This window comes from Ambystoma mexicanum, chromosome 3q, assembly GCF_040938575.1.
Source record: "Ambystoma mexicanum isolate Mex_15411 chromosome 3q, UKY_AmexF1_1, whole genome shotgun sequence".
Taxonomy (NCBI): Eukaryota; Metazoa; Chordata; class Amphibia; order Caudata; family Ambystomatidae; genus Ambystoma; species Ambystoma mexicanum.
In genome coordinates this window covers 577,254,831-577,273,340 of record NC_090926.1, presented here as the reverse complement: position 1 = coordinate 577,273,340, position 18,510 = coordinate 577,254,831, and the positions used below count along the sequence as shown (strand labels likewise).

The following is an 18,510-nucleotide window of genomic DNA, read 5'->3' as shown; positions in this document are numbered from 1 at the left end:
AGGCTCAATTTCCATATCTTCTGTGCCAATGTGGATAGACTGAATGAGTGGATATACTGAATGAGTCATCCCCGTTTGTTGATATAAAAGGAACAAGTTACTTACATGTAACTTGTTCTCCAGCATGGGTCTGGCATGGATTCACATGTTCATTAATATTCCCAGTCAGGCTGGGAATCCTCGGTAAAGAAAAAATCATTCATTTCTGAGCTGTCTTTCTCCTAAAAAGCAATCACTGAGCTCTAGGTCATACTGCCCCCCAGCCAATGACTGCCCCCTACCCAAGACCCTCCTCTGGCTGCCATCTTCAGATTTGGTAGCACGTAAAGTGGCAGTAGGACCAAGAGAAGAGCTGCAAAGGGGTAGGTGGGAGGGTTTGCATGTGAATCCATGCATGTGAAACCCCACAGCATGGGGTCTGGTATGGATTCACATGCTCATGAATAAAGAATTCACAGCAGTACACACATGCACAACAATGATAGGTGGCAAGGGTCAACATTAAGCATCCCAACATGACAACATTAAGCATCCCTTACCTCCTTCACCAGGCTCACCTTGAAGCAAACAGGTTGCGCAGCACTGCCTGGCCGACTCTGGACTCCTCCCTGGAATCTCGGTCGACGCAGTAGAATTTCGTGAAGGTTTGCGTCGACCTCCACGTAGCAGCCCTGAAGATGTCTAGCAGGGGCACACCAGACAGGAACGCTGTAGTTGCAGCGATCGCTCTGGTCGAATGGGCTCTCGGACAGCCAGGCAACGGTCGGGTCGCCAACCGGTGACAATGGGTGAGGCAGCCGGAGAGCCACCTGGAAATGGAAGCCTTGGAGAGGGCCTTCCCTTGGTTTACAGGGCCAAAATTCACAAACAGGTGTGATGTGTTACGAAAACACTGTGCGGTCCACGTAGAACTTCAGCGCTCTAGCCACATCCAGCGAGTGGCAAGTCCTCTCAGCCGGCGACGGGAAGAAAACAGGTAACACTAAGGGCTTGTTGAGATGGAAGTCCGACGGCACCTTGGACATGAAGGAGGGGTGCATCCATAGCACCACCCTCGCGGAATGTCAAGTAAGGTGGTTTACAAGAGAGTGCCTGGATCTTTCCCACTCGTCGTGCAGAGGGGATGGCCAGAAGAAACACTTTTCCACGATAAAAACTTCAGCGGTGCCAAATGCATAGGCTCGAACAGGGGACGTCAGCACCACATTGAGCTCCCACGCCGAGGCCGGAGCCTTCAACGGCGGGAACAAACAAAAAAGTCCTTTTATGACTTCCTTGATCAGGCGGTGTGACCTTAACAACCACCGCCCCGGAGTTCTGGTGTAGCAGGAGATAGCCGCCAGATGAAACTTGATGGAAGTATGAGCCAACCCTGCCTTGGCCAGCGACAGTAAGTACGGCAGCACCTGCGGAGCTGTAATCCATAGAGGGCAGAGTTTCTGTGCGCGGCACCAGACGGCAAACCTCTTCCACTTATGTCTGTAGCATTTTGGTGTATACAAAGCCCTGGCCTTGGCAAGCACTTCCTTGCAGTCCGCCAGGAGATCTTATCCACCAAACTCTAGTGCTGCAGGAGCCAGGCCTGCAAGTCCAGCAAACCTTGGTCGTGGTACAGAATCGCACCTCCTTCCCTGGTGAGAACATATGTCTGCCAGAAGCTGAGCTGGAGGGGACGCTGACATGTCCAGAAGGTCTGGGTACCATATCCACCTTGGCCACGCAGGTGCGACGAGGATCATCCTGCACCAGACTGTCTGATTGGAATAGTCACAGAAGCAACGGGGGAAATGCATAGAGGAACAGGCTGTCCCAAGGGGAAGGAGAATGCATCCACCATGCTCTCTGACTGGGGAAACCTGCTGGCGTACCTCTGGCACTTGGTGTTCATCGCCATTGCAAACTCATCGATCTGGGGATTGCCCCATCGTCGGAAAAGAAGATCCAATTGGTCCTGCCGAAGCTCCCACTTGTGGCACGAGCGCAGCTCCCTGCTGAGAGAGTCGGCAACTGTGTTCTTCACTCCTGCCAGATGAAATGGGACCAGGAACATCTCCTGGGCGACGGCCCACCACCATAAGTCCTGCGCCTCTTTGGAGAGTGCCAGGGAATCTGGTGCCACCCTGCTTCCGGATGTAAAACATTGTGGTGGTGCTTTCTGTGAAGATTCGCACCACCTTGCCCTTGAGGGATGAAAGGAAAGATTTGAGGGTCCAAAACACTGCCTGCAACTCCAGAACGTTGATGTGCAATGACTTCTCTTCCGGTAGCCACAAGCCTCTTGCGTGGAGACGACTGGTGTGTGCTCCCCCACCCTTCCAGGGATGCGTCCGTCATGACCATCACCTGATGCGGGAGGAGGGGCGGGGATGTGGGGGTTCGGGTTTGGAAATCCGTGCCCGCCAACAGATGCGCGTGGACACCCCACCACCGAATCGCTCGACGGAAACGCTTGTTGAGGGTGACCTTATTCTCGAAGCTTCCCGATACCTGGATCCAACAGGTGTCGAGAAACTCCTGCAGTGGACGCATCCGCAGCCTGCACAATCAAATGAAGTATATGCATGACGACATCATGCCGGCCAGGGACTTGATGGACCTCACCCTCTCGGGGCCAACAGCCGGTGTACCTTGCCCAAGATGGCCGCTATGCTCTCCGCCGATTGAGACGACAGGCATGACACTTGAGTTGGGCTCCCAGAAACAGCACGTCCTGCAATGGAATCAAGCAGGACTTCGCATAGTTTATATCGAGAACCCCAGGTCCGTGAGGAGCTGGACGGTCGTCGCCGTGTGGTCGACAGCGATGTCCTTCGAGCTGGCCCAGATGAGCCAGTCGTCCAGATATGGGTACTCGTGGATCTCTCGTAGACGCAGCTGTGCCGCCACCGGGGCCAAGCACTTGGTGAAAATCCTTTTGCCAACTTCAATCCGAATGGAAGGGACTTGAACTGGTATTGGTGCCCTTGAACCACGAAGCAAAGAAACTTGCGGTGCCACTTGTGGATGGAGATGTGAAAGTAGGCATCCTCCAAGTCCAGCGACGACAGGAAATCCCCCTCTTCCAGCTGTCCTAGAACGTGCTGAAGGGTCACCATCAGGAACTTTTGGGACCTGACGTACTTGTTCAGACGACAGAAGTCCAGGATGGGCCTCCATCGCCTGTCTTCTTCTTGACTAGGAAGTAGCGAGAGTAAACTTCGGAGCCTGTTTGGGACGAGCTCTATCGCGTCTTTTCTCAGCATGGCCAGCACCTCCAACAACAGCTGAGGAACGTGGTTTTCCTGCCGGGTCACCTGTGGTGCATGCGGACACTTACGTTGAATTTCCAGGGTGTCCCCGTGGGCGAGAGCGTCCAGCACTCAAGGGTCGGTGGAGATGGTCTTCCACACACCGACAAAGTTTGCCAGCCTCCCACCGGGGTGCACGGGTGGGGGCCCGACACCACAGCCGATTCAATCCTGCTTTGCTGATGAAGCACCGCCTTGGAGGCCTTGGCGATGACTATGTCCTCCTCCAGACTTGGCACAGCCTCTGTAGGTCTCCTGGGCCGATGAACAGGAGGGTTGCCGGTAGGACGAAGTACCTCCACTGAGTCCTTTGGATGAACCTTGGAATTTTCCGTCGTTGCTGTTGAAGCATGCCAAAGGCACAAGCCGTCTCAGTGTCTGCGTTGGTGGTCTGCAGCAACTCGTCCACCGTCTTGCCGAACAAATTCTCTCCGTCGAAGGGCATGTCTAATACTCTCGACTGCACATCCTGGCGAAAATGAGTGGCCCGCAGCCAACCCCGCCTGCGAAGGCAAATGCCGTTGCGCATTTGGCGGAATCCTGTGTCAACGATGTCCGTCGCTACCGTAACGTCTTGGTCAGAAGCCACTTTGCTTTCCTGTAAGATATCCAGGGCCTTTGCTCTCTTGTCTGGAAGCAAGTCCAGGAGGGGAGCGATTTTAAACCAGAGCTCAAGGTCGTAACTCTCCATGATGGCGAGTGCGTTAGCGGCCTTGATGGTGGTCGCTGCCGACAAGTTCACTCTTTGCCCCATGGCATCCAACTGTTTCCCCTCACTGTCCGGAGGGAAGGAGGCTACTGACGCGGAATAACCCTAAGACTTCTTTGCCGCAGTCTGGCAACGGTTGAGCTCGCTAACACCTGGGTGCTGAGTCCGGCACCCTGTATTTCTTCTCGTAGCCGTCTCGCTTTGCCGAGGACGGGTTCTTCAGGAGGGACAACCCCTCGCCCCAAATGTCATCCATGATAGAATCACGGTTTTCCTCTCAACCGCATGGTGCTGGTATGGGAATCCTACTTTCTTCTTCTCCTCCTCAGGGATAAGCTGGAACACTTCTGAGGCCCTTACGATCAGAGCGTGGAAGGAGTCTATCTTGTCGGGTGGCGAAGATCTGGGGGGCGGAGACGGGAGATCTCCCAACCCGCCGTCCATCCCTGTTCCCGTCGTCGCCGGGTCCGTCTCATCTCTCGGAGGTGGAGAGGGAGGTGAGGGGTGGCAGGGAGGAAGAGGGTGGACCCGCCTATTCTTGACCGGTGGCTCCCGGCGCCGTGGGAGGAGCTGCCGGTGCAAGCGGCATACTCGTCCAGATTTCCAAGCAAAGGGTGTGCAGAGCAGTGAGAATGTCCACTGAGCTATCTCCAAGTGGTTGCTGAGGTGGATGTGGTGACGGGGCAGCGGGTGCCTGCGGCTGAGGTTGGTCCTCCATGCCCTCACTGCTCCTCGTCCGTTTCCTCGTCATCACCTTAGTCGTCCTCGTCGGGAGCCTTCCTATAGGGCCTGCGCTCGACGCATCGTTCCCCCTGGAACGGAATGTTGGTAAGCTCCTCCTCAGAGGAGATGTCCCTACCTTGAAGTGCTATGCCTCCTCCCTCTCTGCGATCAAGGGAGATGGTTTCGGTGAAATGATAGGCATCACTTTGTCCGGCATCCTCGATGGGTTGAAAAGGGATCCCCCCCCCCCCGGCAGGCAGGGACACTCACCTTCGGGGCTGCGTCCTACATATCCGCCACAGCGGTCTTCGCAAGGGACGCCACCACCCCTTATTGGCCTTGGTCCAAGCCCCGCTCCCCCTTGGCCTTCTCTGTAAGGCCTGCCTAGGTTTTCTCCAAGAGCTTGCCCGGGTGGTCCGACTTCCTCTTCTTTGAAGATCCTGAGCATTGGTTTGTGGTCGAAGGCGCAGGAGACGCTGTACTCGCCCTGGCTACTGAGGAGCCCGCCGTAACAGCGCTCCCAGTGGCAGTGGACTCGGGGTGCTTAGCTGTTGGGCCCCCACAGGAGGGGCGCCCTCAAACGTCTTAGAAGACCACGCAACTTTCTTCTGGGCAGGGGAAGCATGCTGCCGGGACTCACCCACAGCAGGGGCCTTGGCCTGCAGCCACTCGCTCAGAGTGCGGTGTACCATGCCCTGACAAAACGCAGACTTCCTCCACGTACGTTGGGCCAGAGTGTAGGCAGTAGAGGCACAGGGAGTGTCCGTCCGAAAAGATGTTCTGCAGGCCACAACCTGGGCAAATCTTGAACAAAGGCGCCAAGTCCTGTGTCTCCTCCGCCATGTCCACATGGCGTAGGCATTGAGCTTCTGGAATCCTCCAAAAGTTCAACTTGATGAAAACTGCCCTTTTAAGGGACACTGAAGAATCCAAAAACATTCCCGTAATTCGGAAGATGGATCGATGGAGCTTGAGGCTCAATTAACAGAAAAAATAGAGTAAACTCTTAGAAAAAAATCTCAAAACACAGCAAAAAGCCCGAGCGCTAAGAACGAAGACTCCCACCACATGAACGTGCAATACAAATCTGAAGATGGCTGCCAGAGGAGGGGCTTGGGTAGAGGGCAGTCATTGGCTGGGGCAGTATGACCCAGAGACCAGTGATTGGTTGTTAGGCGAAAGACCGTTCAGAAGTAAAACAAACTGATTTCTTTACCGAGGATTCCCAGCCTGATGAAGGGGAACATTCATGAGCATGTGAATCCATGCCAGACCCCATGCTGGAGAACACAAAAAAAGTTACATAAGTAGGAAAAGGCGCTACTAAGTAACCCACCCAGTACTTGCACATAATATGGGGTGTACTGGACCTACATAGGAAAAAACAGGTAAAGTCAATTTCACTTTACTACTCTTGGAAACAGCAGTTTACCCAAGAGAAGGTATTTATACCTTATGAGCATTGCAATGGAGTTCTCTGTGACACTGCACTGAAACAAAAAGGTAGATGCCTATGGAGTTTGTCAAGACTCCAAAACCAAAGAAACAGTTCAAATCCGATCAAAAATACATGACTGAGAAATAGGTCTCAGTCACTCCAGGATAAAAATGAACAGTCCTAAAGGCCAGCAAAAGAGCTGGGGGTCTCTAAGGTTGAAAGGAATTAGCACAGAAATCAGGCTTCTCCCTAACATTGGGGAGTCTGGTTCAGGCTCAGGGATGGCATCCTCTTCTCCGGTGTCTGCTCCACCAGCTTGGCTGATGCCTCCCATCTTGGGGAGAGGGATACTCTGGGCACTCCCAGGGCTACCTTGACTGGGTCAGACCCCTTGGCCTTCGAGAGGGCAGCCGCCACCAACTCGATCGTTAACTTCACCTGGGCCTTCTGGGGCAGGTCTGTCTACTATTCCTGCACCTTCCCAAGCTTTTCCCGCAGCTTCTCCGGGTTAGCCTACTTACTCTTCGAGTAGGAGTTGGAGCGATGGAGGCAGATGGTGAAGACGAGTGCACCCTGCCCGTCGCGGGACACGCATGCGCGGTGCCCCCAACGGAAACAAACTCATAGTGCTTGGCCTCGTCTTGGGCCTCCACGGATGGAGTGCCCTCAAAGGACTTAGACGCCCGCTCTTCGGACAAGCCAGTCCTGGGTGAGGCATGCCCCCGTTTTCCACACGGGGCAGAGGCCTTGGTGCTGAGCCACACCGCCAGCCTACTGTGACGATCCTAGACTGTTTGCTTGGAGAATCCAAAGCAGATTTTACAATCCACTTCCCTGTGGTCCAGATGGAGACAGAGGCACTGGAGGAGTTTGTTCTCTACAAACACAATTCTCAATCCGCAGCTGGCGCAGAGCTTGAAGAGGGAGCCTCCCTCCTTCTCCTCCGACATGGTCCGGCATTCCGTGTAGGCCGATGGCCTTCTGTAATCTTCGACGTAACCTCAACAATTCTTGACCTTGAGGGGCGTCGAAAAAAAGCAGACAAACAGATCCCTGCATGCCGGTCAAAAGAGCGAAAGAGCACATGGGCTCTGACCAAAAATAGAACTTTTTACTGAAAAAAAGCGCAAAAACGTAGAAACGCTCACTGAGCAAAGCACAACTCCTACTGGAAAGTGCAGTAGAAATCTGAAGATGGCTGCCAGAGGAGGGGCTTAGGGGGAGGGCAGTCATTGGCTGGGGGTAGTATGACCCAGAGCTCAGTGATTGGTTTACAGGACAAATACAGTGTGTAAGTGAAAGTGAATTCCTGACCTTACTATGGGGAATACTGCATTCAGTTGACTCCATATCAGTGATTTGGGATGCATTGAATGCAACAGTGTGTGGTAAAATTATTAGTTTCGCTTCATACAGGAAACCCCAAAGGGAGAAGGTTATGGTCAAACTAGAGGGGTATAAAGCAAGTGAGGTACGCTATTATGGTTGTCCAAGTAATGAAAATATGTTGGCTTTGTCCCATGAGAAAAAGGCTTTGAACTGTGAACTTCATCATAAGGCAAAGACGCATCTATTCCATTTGCGACAAGCTTCCTGGGAACGGAGTGAAAGGTAAGGAGCCTTGTTGGCAAACCGTTTACAGCAGAAGGTGAACAACAGACAGGGGCTTTATGTTGTGGATAGGGGAGGAACAATAAGGAGAAAGAATGAGGAACTTTGTGAGGAATTTAGACAATATTATGCCTCCCTAAGTAGGGTTCATGAAATTGTTTCAGAGTTGTAAATTAATAATTATCTCTGTTCCATAGATATGCCAAGTCTGAATGAGCGTGAAAGATTACTGTTGATGCATCAAGATCTAGAGGAAATTGAAAATTCAATAAATGCACCTGCAAATGGTAAATGGCCTGGCCTTGTTGGATTCCCAATAGAGTTTTATAAAACCTTTAGTCAGATCCTGGCCCCTTTCCTTGCACAATTGTATATGATGCTGCATAATGAGGCAGTCGCTGAGACAATGCAGACTGCATTAATTACGGTAATTCCGAAATCAGGTAAAAATCCCTCGCTATTTGAGAACTATTGGCCTATATCACTTTTTGAACGTTGATGTAAAGCTCTTAGCGAGAATAGTCGCTGGATGAATAAATGGCTTGCTTCTGAAAATGTTTTTTAAAAATCAGATAGGTTTTGTAAGCAGAAGGAATGGTTATAACAACTTACGGGAATTGCTTGATGTTATTTACCTAAAGAGAAATTCTGCAGATGCGTATGCAGCCGTCAGTACTGATGCGGAAAAGGCTTTTGACAGGTTAAGTCGGGTTTTCTTGCGTCAAGTCTTGCTTAAAGTAAATTGTGGACCACATTTCCTTTGACTTTTTAGAGACTTATATAGTGGTGCAAAGGTGGCTGTAGCTGTCAATGGTCGGTCAGAATGTTTCCGGATTCAAAAAGGGACTCGCCAGGGCTGCCCCTTGTCTCCATTGTTTGATTTATTTATTGAACCACATGCTGCTGTAAATGGGAGAAATTAAACCTGACAAAGTTAACTTAGTGAAGATGACTTTGCTCCCAAAACTATTATGTTTTTATTATGCTCTCTACAGCTTTCAAATCTACTTTTGTGCATTAGTAAGTCATTGAATACATTTGTGTGGGGGAGGGGCCGAGGTTGGGCCCGGATGTCCTTCAAAGACTGGTGCATCTAGGTGATTTTGGTTATCCAGACATAACACTAACTCACTGAATTTACGTTACGTACATTGCATCACTGGATTGCGACTGCCCAAATTAACTGCGCAGGCTGGGTTAATATTAAGAGGTGTCTGTCTTGCCAACACCACTAGATGTTATTCTGTTTGCAGACAAAAGGTTGCTAGTTGGTACGACTCCACCTTTCATAAAACATGAAAAAGAATGGCGTAGAAACCTTCGCTCCACATCCACCCTACTCCTGCAGGTGCAAGGACGAAGAGAGCCCGTGGAAATGGACGTTTCCTTCCCAGTACTTGTATTTAAGGCATGGAATAATCTACCTCTGGTTCTCAAGAGAAGAAAGTAACCATCTGGCTTTTCGAAAGCTTTTGAAAACTGAACTCTTTAACTATCTAACTTTCGGTTCATCCTCACTGACCCTTTTTGCTTGTGAAGGAGCGCTTAGATGCCTGAGGGCTTTATCGCTATAGAAATGCTGTAACATTACATAACATAAATGTAATGAGATTTGAGATGAGAAGTACCCACTGTGTGAAGACTCTAGTTTGTGGAAATGTCCGGCGGTTAAACAGGGTAACTAAGTTTGATCGTGGATTTCATGGCAAAAAGCAGTAATTTGGAGAATTGGACAGGTCCATGATGGTCAGAGTATGGTTGACTTTGAATTCTTGCGCTTTAAATATAAGCTGAAATCAATAGAAATCTGCTGTTACAATGTACCGCAGGACCTCTTTGCTGTCATTTTTTTTATCAATGAATAATACAATGCACACTCCACCTGCGATCTCACTCCTAAGTACATGCCTCTCTCTGCATCCACTTTATACAAATTAGCTACTCATACGTTTAAGTTAACAGCACAATGATGAAGGAAATTGGGATTCGGCTTTGGGTTGGTTGTTATCGGATATTGAATAGAACCACATATGTGCAGGTCCAATAAAATGCAAAGTTAATTTAGAATTGTGGTATACGCAGCAGAGGCTTAACCAGTACCTGTACTGGTCCCCTTGGAAGATGAGGTTGTGCAAGTTGTGCAATGAGTAGGTTTGTTGGAGGTGGGCACCACGTTCGATATGTTATGCTGGTGTACAAATATCCAATTATTGTGGAATGGTGTTTTCCAGAGAATAGACCTTGTCTTGGGTCTCTCTCTTCCAAGAGACCCCCTTCATGGTGTGTTGGGTTCATTTACTTAAGATACTGTATTGAATCGTAGTAAACTATTCTGCACATACAGAGCCCTTCTGAAATTCTGGACGTGATACTACCCCCTGTGCTGATTGGTTGCACAGTTTGTCTTCTGCCTAGGAGGGAGAAAGTGTCCTTCAAGGCAAAAGATCAACATCACAAATATGAGATGATCTGGGGGCGTTGAATGACCTTTATGCTTAGTTGTTTTAATCAAACTCTAGGGGTTTTGTCCTTTTCTTTAATTTTCTCTTTATCAGCATTTCTCTACTCTTATTCACCTCGCACCTCTGTCATTTTCCTTTGTAGATTGGACTGTTATGTTTTTAAATAAGAAATACTTTACATTCGAATTACTATATTTTTGAGAGTTTAAGTGTCAAAAGTATCCATAAAATTTGGAGAAAAAAAAAAACACAATCTGAGGCTGTCGACATATGAAAGTCATGGATTCCTAAATACTTTAGATGGGGATGCCCCTGTTGACACCTTATTTCTTGAAATCGAAAAACTAAAATGCAACACTGAGCCAACTACTAGATGGCAGGCATGTGAATAAACCGTTTCACAAACTCAGAAAATATGACAATGCATTACTTACCGTAAAAGCATTTCTGATGGTTGTATCTGCTTAGATTCACATGCTGTGCATAGGTCCGACATCCAGTGGTCACTGCGGAGTATTGCATTTTGTTTTTCGTAGTCGAAAAGGGACGTCGACAAGGCGTGTCTGAAATACTATCCCTATAGTGACGTGCGTTGTACCCACAATCCCTCACGCGTCGAGGTCCCTCTGTTTGTATTTTTCTGCCCTGAGGTAGCCTTCTAGACGTGAGTGAGTACAGAAAAGAGAGAGATATAAAGGAAGTCTATGTTCCTTCCATCCGAGCGGGGAGGAAGGGTGGGCGCATGTGAATCTAAGCAGATACAACCATCAGAAATGCTTTTACGGTAAGTAATGCATTGTCTTCTGATGTTTGTTAATCTGCTTAGAATCACATGCTGTGCATAGACTAGCAAGCAGTACCCGGAGTTGGCGGTGGGTTATGAGAAGGAACAGTAGAGAAAAGGTGTCGTAATACTGCCTGTCCCACCTGGGAGTCAGATCTAGAGTGTGCATCTAGACAGTAGTGTTTTGTAAAGGTGTGCACAGAACTCCAGGTAGCCGCTTTGCAGATGGACTCAAGGGGAACATTTGCAATGAATGCTATGGATGCCCCCGTGCCTCGAGTAGTGTGTGCTCTTGGCCTAAAAGGCAGTTCTCTCTTAGCAAGAGTATAGCAGAGAGTGATGCATTGAACAATCCATCTAGAAATAGTGGACTTTGAAACTGCATCTCCTTCTCTTCCTGCTGCCACCGAGACGAAGAACTGATTAGTCTTCCTCAGTGGTCTGGTTCTTTCCATGTAGAACATGACCGCTCTGCGTACATCTAGTGTGTGCAGAGTCCTTTCTCCCAAATTGGAAGGATTTTGAAAGAACGTTGGTAGTTCTATAGATTGGTTTACGTGGAATTTTGAAATACATTTCGGAGCAAACCTAGGGTGAGTGCGTAGAACCACCTTATCTTTGTGAACTGTAACGAAGGGGTCTAGAGCCTGAAGTTCACTTACTCTCCTAATGGAGGTGATAGCTATTAAAAAAGCAGTCGTGTTTAAGAGATGCTTTGTGCATGGGTTCGAATGGTGAGCCCATGAGTTTGGTAAGTACCACATTAAGGTCCCATCCGGGAGCTGGGTCAGCTATCGGGGGGTGTATTCTCTTTACTCCCTCCATGAGGGCCTTTATAACAGGGATCCTCCACCACGACACCTTGAGTTGGGAAGTGGTGTATGCAGAAAGTGCCGCTAGGTGGACTTTAATGGAGTTAAACACTAGACCTGAATCTAATAGGTGGGTCAGGTATAGCACAACATGTGTGGGAGAGCAGTCAATAGGGTTGATGCTTTTACTCCTGCACCAGATGACAAATCTTTTCCACTTGCTAGAATAGCAGTGGCGAGTGTTAGGTTTTCTGGCTTCCCTGAGGATGTCCATGCATCTTTGCGGGAGTTGTAGATGTCCGATGATTTCAGGAGCCAAGCTGCTAAGTTCATGTTCTGGGGGCATGGATGCAGAGTCCTGCCCTTGTCCTGAGACAGCATGTTGTACGGGCAGGGGAGTCTCACTGGGGGAGATAGAGACATCTCCATCAAGTGAGCGAACCATGGCTGTCGAGCCCACATTGGGGCCACTAGTATCATGGTCACTTGTTCCTGGTGCATCTTGTGCACCACCCTGTTGAGAAGGGGAGTCGGGGGAAAAGCGTAAACAAATTTCCCTGACCATTGCATCGACAGACCGTTCCCCTTGGATTGGTTCTGGGGGTACCTGGAGGCGTAACTTACGCATTGTGAGTTCTCCAGGGTTGCGAACAGGTCTATTTCTGGGAATCCCCATTGTGTGAAGACGTCGAAGACGATGTCTTCGTGCAGGCGCCATTCGTACTCTTCGGGCAGGGGGAAATCTCTGCTGAGTCTGTCTGCCAGCAGATTGAGTTCCCCGGGTACATGTAGTGACAGTAGGAACATGTCTTGTTTGAGAGCCCACTTCCATATATTCTGGGCCAGTTTGGACAGGCCTGAAGAGTGGGTGCCCCCCTGCTTGTTGATGTAGTACATGGCTGTGGTGCTGTCTGTAAGGACCATTACTGTCTTGCCTTGTAGGTGTTCCTGGAAGGCTTTTAGCGCCTTGAACACAGCTAGTAGCTCCAGTAGATTTATGTGTTTGGATGCTACGTTCGGAGTCCACACTCCGTGAGCAGTCTGATGGGATAGGTGAGCCCCCCATCCTGTGAGGGATGCGTCTGTGGTCAGAGTGGCTTCCGCCGCGGGTGTGGCAAAGGGTTTCCCTTTTTCCATGTTTTCCTTTGTCCACCACCGTAGCGAGAGAACCAAGGCTTGCGAGACCACTACTAGATCCTCCCATAGTCCGCTGGCCTGACACCACTGGCTGTTGAGCCACTCTTGCATTGGGCGCATGCGCAGGCGCGCGTGAGGTACCAAATAAATACACAACGCCATCATTCCTAGTAAGCACATTGCTTTGCGTACCGTCACCTCTCGACCGGTCACATATTGAGGGATCTGAAACAGCATGTTTTGGACCCTCTCTTTGGAGGGGAAGACGAGGCCGTCCCTTGTTTGAATTAGAGCCCCTAGGAATTGCTTGATTTGACTGGGGTCTAAACTGGACTTCTTTTCGTTGATGGAGAAGCCCAACTGGAACAAAAGGTCTACCGTCTTTTGGGTATTGGAGATGCATGTTTCGTAAGAATCCCCTGTTATGAGCCAGTCGTCGAGGTAAGGGTAAACTGGGATGGACAACCTGCGCAGGTGGGCCGCTGCCACTGCCAGCACCTTCGTGAATACCCTTGGTGCTGATGCTATGTCGAAGGGTAGCACTCTGAACTGGTAGTGTTTGCCTTCTATCATGAACCTGAGGTATCTTCTGTGCGCTGGCAACATTAAAATATGAAAGTATGCATCTTTCATGTCCAATGTTGTCATGTAATCTCCCTGTGAAAGCAGTGGGATCACTTCCTGTAAGGTTACCATACGAAACTTTTGGGGTTTGATAAACATGTTCGCTGGGCGCAGATCTAATACAGGGCGCATGGTTAGATCCTTTTTGGGTACAAGGAAGTACACTGAATAAATACCTTCCGTTACCTGAGATAGAGGCACGACCTCTATGGCTCCTTTTTCCAGCAGTTGTTGTACTTCTTGGAGAAGGATGGCAAGATGTTCCGGTGTCATGCGACGTCCCCTCGGGGGTCTGTAGGATGGGGAACTGTTGAATTCGATACAGTATCCGTGGGCTACGGTGGAAAGTACCCAACGGTCTGACGTTATACCCTTCCATGCAGGAAGAAAGGATGTTATCCGGCCCCCGACCGGTGTTGCATGGGAGGGGACGCGAATCTTCGCGTCACTTGGAGTTGTTGGGGGCTTGGGAGCCTCTGGGGGTGGATCCCCGACCTCTCCCTTTACCCCGGCGCTGGCCTCTTTGGCTTTACTGCCCACTATTGGTCTGGTAATTGGTGGCAGGGTACTGTTGATGCTGACTTTGTTGTTGTTGGCGTTGGCCACGAAAAAAGCGTTTGTTGCCATAGCCGCGTCTGGTAGTGGGCTTAGAGATTTGGTCAAGAGTCTTGATAGTATCAAACTCTTTTTTAGCCATCTCTAGAGCTTCATCCACCGCTTTTCCGAAGAGGTTAGAGTCTTCCACAGGTTTATTTATTAAAGACGCCTGTGTCTCCGGTTTAAACCCTGAGTTGCGCAGCCATACATGGCGTTTTAGGAGTATTCCCTGCACCAGGGATCGTCCCGCTGTTTCTGCCGCGTCCAGAGAGTTTTTGACAATGCTCTGGTTCACCTGGGTTCCTTCGCCAATAGTTGAAAGCAGGCGTGTACGTAATGGCTCCGGTGCAAACCTTGGGTGCGTGCGTAGAACCACCTGATCTCTGTGAACTGTAACGAAGGGGTCTAGACCAGAAAGAGCCTGTAGTTCACTTACTTAACCAGGGAACGTCCCGCTGTCTCTGCAGCATCCAGAGAGTTCTTTACAATACTCTGGTTGACCTGGGTTCCTTCGCCAATAGTTGATAGCAGGCGTGTATGTAGTGGTTCCGGCGCTTCTTCGGATTCTTTGCGCAGTTTGGCCCACTACGCGTCTGCGTAGCTAGCTAGCAAAGAATTGTTGTTCGCAATTCTTGCCGAAAAGGCAGCCGAGGATGTGACTCTCTTTGCAAGGGCATATAACCTCTTGCCCTCCTTGTCAGGTGGTGCCTCGCTGGTGGACAGCGGCACCCCTGCCCTCTTCCTTGTATTAGTTACTACAAGGGAATCCGGAATGGAATGTCCCCTGATGTACAGCGGGTCTGAGGGTGAAGGAGTGAAAAGTTTTTCAATTCTTGGATTAACTCCCCCGATTAGTGCGGGTGTGGATAGCGAAGGGATGATTCTTCTCTTCACTGAAGCGAGGAGGGGAATGGTCTGGCTGACCGGGGGTTTCTCCTTAATTACTCTTTCCACAAAGTCTATTTCAGGAGAGATCTCCCCAGTGTCCAGTTCGAAATGTGCTGTTGCTCTGCGCAACAGGGCATTGAATGTGGGCTGATCGTCAATGGGAGAAGTGTTTCTAATAGGTGAATTGTCAGGAGGATTTAGGTTCAGGACATCAGTGTCCGAATATACTGATGGGGATTGCCAGGGATGAGAAGGTCCTTCTTCTGGATTTTCTCCGAAGCCTTCTCCTACCATGTCTGGGCTGTCTTCCAGACCTTCCTCCTGGTTCTGTCCCTCTTCATCGTCCACAAATTCATCCTCCTCCTCCAAGTATTGTTCCTCGCCAGTGAGGTCATACACATTATGGAAATCTGAGGCTGTGTCCTGCTGGGGATTGAATAGTATCGGATATTTGGCCCTGGGGTCCTCCTGAGGCCCTTCTCTTGTTCTCTTGGTAGTAGGAGGGTTCTGGGTCTTCATAAACCTCTCCATTCTCTCCATGCAGAGATGGAGCCTTTCCATGGTTTCATGGGGTACCCCCTGAGCGGTCTAGCGGGGGAAAATTAGTGTCATCTAGCTGAAAACGGCTCGACCTCTCCCATAACGTCGAGGAAAGTGTCCCGTCGCCTTCCGACAAGCCTTCCGGTGTACTGGGGGTCCCCCAAGGGGGTAGTCCCTGTCTTTCTTCTGGCTTTTTCGGCGTGTCTTTCGACCTTTTCGTAGCGCTCGACGTGTCCTTCGGCGTACGCTTCTGGGCGTCGGCTACAACGATCCTCGCCAAGCTCTCTGTGACTCGTTTGTCAGCAGAGGGCTGTGGTTTCGACGTTACGGGGGTCGATCGTTCTACGGCGGCGTGCGCTCTCTGCTGGTGCGCTCCGGCCGATGGTTTGGGGGTGGCGCCCTTATTTGCCGAAAGCCCAGACGCTGGTCGCGGCTGCGAGAGGGGCTTCGAACCTGAACGGTCCGAGGAGGCCGCCGGTGGAACCTGCGCCTCCTTGGGCGCTGATGCTTTCTTCGTCTTTGACGAAGAGCCATGGGTTTTGTGCTTATGTGTGGTATTGTGTGCGTCAGTGTCGCCGGGGTATTCATCCCCATAAGCAGGGCGTGAGCCGAGCCCGTCGGGGCCGGGGACAGACGACTAAGAGCGCGAGCGCTCTTTAGAGGGGTCTACGACTTCCGTAGTGGAGGTCGTGTTATCACGTTCCTCGTCACTGTCGGTGGTAGCAGCGGCGGGTGAAGAATCGGCCTTCGACATAGCGTAGGCCGCCCACCTCTTGACCCTATGGTCTTTTAGAGTCTTTGGCTTAAGGAGCCGACAAGCCGTGCAACCCTCCTCTTTGTGATCGAGGGGCAAGCAGCGGTTACACCGTGAATGCTTGTCCTTCCAAGTAAACTTACCCTTGCAAAGCGGGCAAAACCTAAAGGGTGTCCTCTCCATAGCCGAGGCAATAAATCGTGATAACGACCCCAAGGGAAAGGAAGGGGAAAAGAAAGGCATTCTCAGAAAAGAACCAGAGATGTCCCACGACCCCACTCTCCCTACTGTATTTGGCCTGCGAGGCCAGGCCACGTGTTCGGCAATGCCGAAGGATCTCCTCCGCTCGTCCCCTCCGTCGAAGATCTTGCTCGGCGGAGACAGCTTCACAACTGCGTCGAGGGAGGGATCGATATGTTATATATTAAATAGGAAAACAACCAAAGGTCGAGGGGATGGAATCTGCAATGTCTCTCGAGGAGCTCCGCGTAAAGGCGACCAGTAGCTGGGCGAAAAAAAACAATCTGAGGGACCTCGACGCGTGAGGGATTGTGGGTACAACGCACAACACTATAGGGATAGTATTTCAGACACGCCTTGTCGACGTCCCTTTTCAACTACGAAAAACAAAACGCAATACTCCGCAGTGACCACTGGATCTCGGCCCTATGCACAGCATGCGATTCTAAGCAGATTAACAATCAGAAATCAATATACTAAATAGATCTCTGTATAAAATGTTTGCGTCTGGTCAGTATCTATATTTCAATATAGAACGCATGCATCTTGAAATACTCTGCAGACGTGTCTGTATGAACTATATGTATCAGTGCGCATCATGTAGATTTGAGTTAAGATTGCATGCATCTCCATATATGATGCATAACATCTCAAAATGCAACATATGCACTTCATTAATCAGTATGGTAAAGATTACTTAACCAATAATAGTCTTTCTGATGCTTCAAAGCAAGTGAATCCAAACATTCACAAGCCGCAGAAATAGATTCATAAATCTTGAATGATGTCCCCCATCTACAAAAACACTGCATTGTCACTGCAGCAGATGGTGTGTGGGTAATATAAGAAAGTTCAATAAAGGTCAGCATAGAGTTAGGCCAAGTCAAAATAGGGTTCCTACTTACAAGAGGCTAGTAGATCTGCTCACAATGGGCAAATCAATGCAGCTATAATTCCAGGGATCACAAGTGAGGAACTTATGGGCCATTTCCCACAAAGAGTAAGTCCTTCATTTTAGGATGTGCTAGACAAGACATAAAAATGTTGCCTTTTGTCCTCTCTAATTATGCAACCAATGTAAAGGTTTCTTGTAAGTCATTTTGAGTTTAATGTAACCTAAATATTTTGTCAAAGCCGACAACTACTTTATATACAGAACTAGAAAAGGGCAAAACTGATGCCTTTCTGAGAAACCCAGGGATATCTGTGGGCATTTTATAAATGGGGCATACTGTCTAAAGTGAGACGAGGAGAGAGGGACCTTCACAACAGGGAACAGATTAGCCACCGAACAATTCAATCGGTATACAAAAATGGTACACTAGGGGGAGGGAGGTGGTTACTGGACAGAGATATGCCTGTTCACTTCAGCAATGCAATTCTCTAAATATTGAATAGGCTTTAGGGTGGCTGGTTTAGTTGCGATGGCACTACCGCCCCAAAAAACACTGATCAGCCACTACTAGATAGCAGCTGATGCATTACTTCAAACTAACAGGGCATCAATGGCAGCTTGAAGTCACCCCGCACTGACCCATGCACTTACCCAGGATAAGCTTGGATGGCTGTCGGAGGCATGGCCCTTACTGCCCCATACATAGCGCGTCCTCTGCCTCTCAGGTGTGCACCTCTGAAAGCAGCAGCAGCAGTAGCAGCAGTGGTAGCGGCCGTTGGATATGGAAATCCTGGGACTGGGAGAAAGGGAAAGAATCGAAAGGAGGGAAGAACAATGAAAGTGGGTTCAAGTTAACACTACTGAAGCCTGTCTGTAGGGAGAAAACGATAACCTTGTCCACTTCCAGGGTCAGCTTTGAAAGGGTGCATGCGTGAGGTTTTAGAAGGAGCGGTCTCTGTGCGTTCTGCCGCTCGGAGGTCATGCCAATGCATTCACGGGGCTCCATGCT

General features: G+C 49.7%; 1 protein-coding gene across 13 annotated transcripts in view; it reads right to left on the bottom strand.

Annotated features, from left to right (window-relative positions):
* The window catches only part of RBFOX2 (RNA binding fox-1 homolog 2), a 1,085,372-nt gene that overhangs the window by 173,085 nt on the left and 893,777 nt on the right, over positions 1-18,510 (bottom strand). For all 13 annotated transcript variants that reach the window (XM_069654361.1, XM_069654368.1, XM_069654359.1 and 10 more), the window contains one exon: positions 18,153-18,297. In XM_069654361.1, coding sequence (XP_069510462.1) covers positions 18,153-18,297 — 145 coding nt within the window. The remainder of the gene's footprint in view (positions 1-18,152; positions 18,298-18,510) is intronic.